Source organism: Tarenaya hassleriana, unplaced genomic scaffold (genome assembly GCF_000463585.1).
Source record: "Tarenaya hassleriana unplaced genomic scaffold, ASM46358v1 Cleome53, whole genome shotgun sequence".
Lineage (NCBI taxonomy): Eukaryota > Viridiplantae > Streptophyta > Magnoliopsida > Brassicales > Cleomaceae > Tarenaya > Tarenaya hassleriana.
Genome location: NW_010967966.1, coordinates 373296 through 377884, shown reverse-complemented (window position 1 = coordinate 377884; position 4589 = coordinate 373296). Strand labels below are relative to the sequence as shown.

The 4589-nt window shown below is 41.6% G+C and overlaps 2 protein-coding genes across 7 annotated transcripts in view; both read right to left on the bottom strand.

Annotated features, from left to right (window-relative positions):
- LOC104798370 overlaps window positions 1-2765 on the bottom strand; it is a 10162-nt gene extending 7397 nt beyond the window's left edge. For 4 of the 6 annotated variants that reach the window (XR_769431.1, XR_769430.1, XM_010520422.1 and 1 more), the window contains exons 1-3: window positions 2466-2759; window positions 432-2074; window positions 45-251 (exon numbers count right to left, since the gene is read on the bottom strand). Coding sequence is in view for 4 of the 6 variants with exons in the window: in XM_010520422.1 (XP_010518724.1) it covers window positions 45-251; window positions 432-2064 (1840 nt within the window). In the remaining 2 variants the exon portion in view is untranslated. Of the gene's footprint in view, window positions 1-44; window positions 252-431; window positions 2075-2465 lie in introns of all 6 variants that reach the window. The other 2 variants (XM_010520423.1, XM_010520424.2) reach the window with 2 other exon arrangements.
- Window positions 2766-3187: 422 nt separating this feature from the next.
- Window positions 3188-4589, bottom strand: part of LOC104798367 (E3 ubiquitin-protein ligase RBBP6) — a 7271-nt gene continuing 5869 nt past the window's right edge. Inside the window, exon 17 of the mRNA XM_010520418.2 lies at window positions 3188-3750. Within this exon, the coding sequence (XP_010518720.1) occupies window positions 3331-3750 (420 nt within the window). The 3' untranslated portion in view covers window positions 3188-3330. The remainder of the gene's footprint in view (window positions 3751-4589) is intronic.

Sequence of the window (4589 nt, the reverse complement as noted above, 5' to 3'; positions counted from 1 at the left end):
ACATGTTGTTAGGGCCGATACCTGGATAACCTTAGCAGGTGAAAGAGTTTGACCATTTTCAGGTTCACAAGATGAAACCTTCTCAGATTCAGAAACATAGCCTTTCTCGGTCACATCAGAGGATGTTTCCGGAATTGGTAAACCTGCCAATGAGGCAACACTTGCAGCAGGCCTTTCGTCATTGTTGAGATGTTTTGACACGTTGACATTGAGAGATAATGCTTGACATTTTTGCTCATCAACTATAGTCGCTGTGGAGAGCATATATATATAAAAAACACAAAATTTAGGAAACACGAAAAGGACTAATCGCTACATCATCTGCAGCAAGCAGCAGTCACAGTAACACTGGGTGGACAGAGGAGCAGGAAAAAAGTGCCAAAAGAATGAGAAAGCAAAAGGACTAGATAACAACATAATTGACATGTCACCTGGAATTGTATCAGACTGAGATTTTGATTTTGTTAGCTTGAAGGCAGAGGCTCCTGAAGTATTATCAAGGGACTCGAACGCAGTTCTTTCAGATACAATTTGGGGACTACGGTCATCACAGTCTACATCACAAACATTGGAATCCAAATCTGTTCTCTGCTCAAAACTGCCTTCACTATCGGCACTCTTACAAGAGACTCCATCTACACGAACAGTTTTGCCTGATTCATCCATCATGTCAACGGGTGAAGTACGGACAGCCTCAGAAGTTTCGACTTGATGACTATGTGTAGGTCTCTCAGTCCAGAAAGAAGATTCACACTCATTTGCAACGGTTTCTAAATTCTTATGACTCAGCAACTCAGGCTTTTCCTCAGCAGGTATATTTTCACCACTCATTACCTTCCCAGATAGATCAACAGATATCTCGATAGTTCTACTAGCATGAGAACCACTGACAGGGATATATTGGCATTGTGCCTCCGAATCATTAAACGAGCCCAAAACATCTAGTCCACCAGCCTCAAGAACTGCCGGACTTTGGCTTCTTTCGGACACTGGGAAATCAGATAGTTCAGATGGCATCAAATCAGGCTTTGCCATATTACCAACATTTTTTGCTTCCACATTTTCCCGTTTAGAAGATGAGATCACATGACTATTAATAGGAGAATCAACCGAAACCGACTTTCCATCTCTGTTCAAATCTTCAGGAGTATAACTGCTACTCTGCATACTGACACTGATATTATTTTTCTCATTGAAATTCTCCAGATGCGAAGTCTTCTGAGTATTCAACTCACTAATAGAAGTAATACTATTCTGCACAGATCCATCTCTACGATCATTTTCCATCCTTGAATCTGAAGAAACTTCATGCTCCCTTTTGTCAAGAAGGCATTCAGTTGTCTCAGAGACCATCTTATCTTGTTCAGCAAACATCTTTTCTGCATCTCCAGGGCCATTCTGTGAGCTCAGAGTAACAGCAACCTCTCCAGTACCAGTTCCAGAGGCCTGGATGGAACCACTGCCCTCCATAGATAATTCATGTGCAACATTTGGTAAGGCATCTTTAACCAAGGGCTGTTCCAGTCCAACATCTTCAAGCGAAACAGATGACTCACCAGGAGTCTCATCAAAAGATGGGTTGGGTTGCAAGTTCACTGCTTCAACTATGGAAAGACCCTTCTCACCACAAGTCTCACTGGGCTCCATTTGCTCTATGCAACCTAGTACATTACAAATGTCAGATTTGTTAACAGTATCTTCTCTTGCCATTATTTCATCCTGCCCAACTGACTTCAAAAGCATTTCAACAGATTCTGTCGATGTAGCCTCCGACCAAACATTATTGTGCCGTGAAATGGCACAAGACTCTGATGCACTTGAACTAAACACCACACCACTATTCCTTTGGGAGAATTCCTCGATCCAGTTATTAGCTTCGTTACCCTCAGTACCAAGAAAAACCTCAGTTTCGACAAAACTGTCAAATCTCAGATTCCCATTGAGGCTGTCATCAAAATCAAACTTCGGAAGAGCATAAGGCTGCAACACAGGCGGGTATTTATTGTTAGTTTCACCAGCTAAATGAAGATTCTGGCTTTGAAACTCGATGTCATCATAATCCATGGGTTTATTCCTGCAATAATGAAAACAATAGTACATCAGATAACAGAAAAATCAGCAGACTCTGTCTCCAAATTTGAAAGGATTCAGTATAATAAGACTATGGCTAGAAATAGGTGCCAAAAAATTGCAACAGAAATCTACGTGTCACACTAGAAAACACCTGAAAATACATTGCTGGACATCAAGATAAAAGAACTAACACCAAAAGTTCAGGAGCAGAAAAAAATCGACCCGTACATAGGCAAGCCACCTTCTACGGAGACCCCCAAAAAAAATCTAATACCCACTTTAATAACTCCAATGAGTACAAAAATTAAACGAGCAAACGTATAAATTCACGTCGCGTCGAGTAACCAACAGGAATTGATAAGTACAGGAAGAAGAGTAAGTAGAGACAATACCTCCCTCCATTCGGCGACGAAATCCTGGGTATAGCACCTCAACTCATACCCAATCGCAAGTTCTTCTACTGCTCCGAGTAACAATACAACAGGCGCGTCAATACTCTCCCCCTCGGGTTCAGTTGAAAATTTCCAAATGAACCCGTAAGAATCCAAAACCCTAGACGAGTTAGCCTACGCACAACTGAGTGAAATGACAGAAAAGGAGAAAAACTCACCGGAAAATTTAAATTCCCGGAGGACAGTCTAGGGTTCCGGCGAACAGGAAGACGGAGAGGAGAGAGAAGGAACGAGTTTTTCATTTTTAAACTCGTAAATTTTTTGGAGGTAAAAATAAATAAACAAAAGGGATTCAACGAGACACGTGGCAGACTACGAGGCGTTCGATATAGGAAAAAGGCTGATTCGTTGGATGGAATGGATAGGGCCTTGCCCGTTCAAACAGGCCATGGCCCATAATACACGTCACCTACTTAACATTCTCAAGTAATGAGAGGATTTTATTTCTACCAAGCCCAACCCGCTCATGTTTTTATCTTTTACGAATCCACATTGATTTCGAATAAAAATGCAATTTTATCAATATATATATATATAAGAAGTGTTTTTTTTCCGTTTTTATTTAAAATTACTACTTATTAGATACTTTACCAACAAAATATAAACCAACAAGGCTCCTTTTTAAAATCTTATTATAAATGAACCAACCATAACTCCAAAAATCTCGTAATAAGGTTTCTTTTATTTTTTGAAGTACTCAAAAGAAGAAGAAAAAAAAAGAGAGAGAGAGATAATTCCAGGCATACATTATCATTCCGTTCTTAGTAAAAAAAACCCATCCATATATATAATCAAACATCAAAGATCAAGCGCGCGATCTATCTCCCTTGGATGATCTCCTCTTGAAATGCCTATCCTCATCGCTCGATTCCCCAGACTCCGTCTCCTTCCTACTGTGACCCACTGCCGCTGCCGACGAAGATTGCTTCCGCCGTTTGCTAGACGCCTCTTCCTCCGGGTAGCTTATACGAGCGAATACGCTAGACTTATGATTCATCTCCGCCTCTGATCTACTCGCCTTCGACCGCCTCTGCTCTCCCTCTCTCCGATTCCTGTCGTCATCCCGTCGCTCGTGGTGACGAGGCCTTTCACGATCACGCTCGTCCAGACGACGGTCGTGTTGACTTCTCTTCGACTCTCTTGGCGGTGAAGGACGCTCCGACGACAATCTCTCCGGTCTTCGGCGGCGGTCGTAGCCCTCCATCAGTTGCGGCGGTGCTTGCCTCTGTCAGTACACCACCACGAATCAACGTTAATATTATATATCACCACCATTTCCATATCAAGGGGGTAAAAAAAAAAAAAAGAAATAAATCACTCAACATCGGCCCAATCATTGAGTGATGGGCCTACACTAATATTGGGTTTGGCCCACAATAGTTACTGCTTTATCTGCCTTCCTACCCCACCTGTTGGGCTTCGGATCTCTCTCTGTTCTTTTCTCTTTTTTTTTTTAAAAAAAATTCTATTCCGATTTATGTCGCCAGCCACTGTTACTGTTTGGGATGAGGAAAGATAAAACAAAATAGCAGAACACAACCAGATTTTGTAAACTGAAATGCAAATGCAATAAAATACCATTCTCACATTAGGCCCCCTTTCTGCATTTTTTTCTACTTTTCTTTTATTATTTTGAAGCCCTGTGACCTTGAGAGGATCCAACCGCTTCAAGACACCTATCATCTTTGGATGACAAAATACCTTTCTTTTATAACCCAGAAGGAAACAAAAAAACATCAACTTTTCCTAATAAGCATGAACCCTACACCAATGCGAACTCAACCCAGAACTGATAGCACCACAATTCCCGTTTTCCGACGAGATTGCCAGGTGACTTCCGCACCATTTCAGGGTTTAGATGGATTGATCGCCCCCACCCCAAAGTCATTGTCTAAAGGGTTCTCTCTCTCTCCTAGGCGATTAAACCTTGCCTTGGAGACAGACTAAACAATAAATGATGCCTATTTCTCTATCTACAATGCAAAACCAAAGGAAGAACAGAGAGAAGGCGCATTTTCTGATGGGAGAGAAGAAATGAATGAAAGGAGGGTCCTTTGGCCCCTT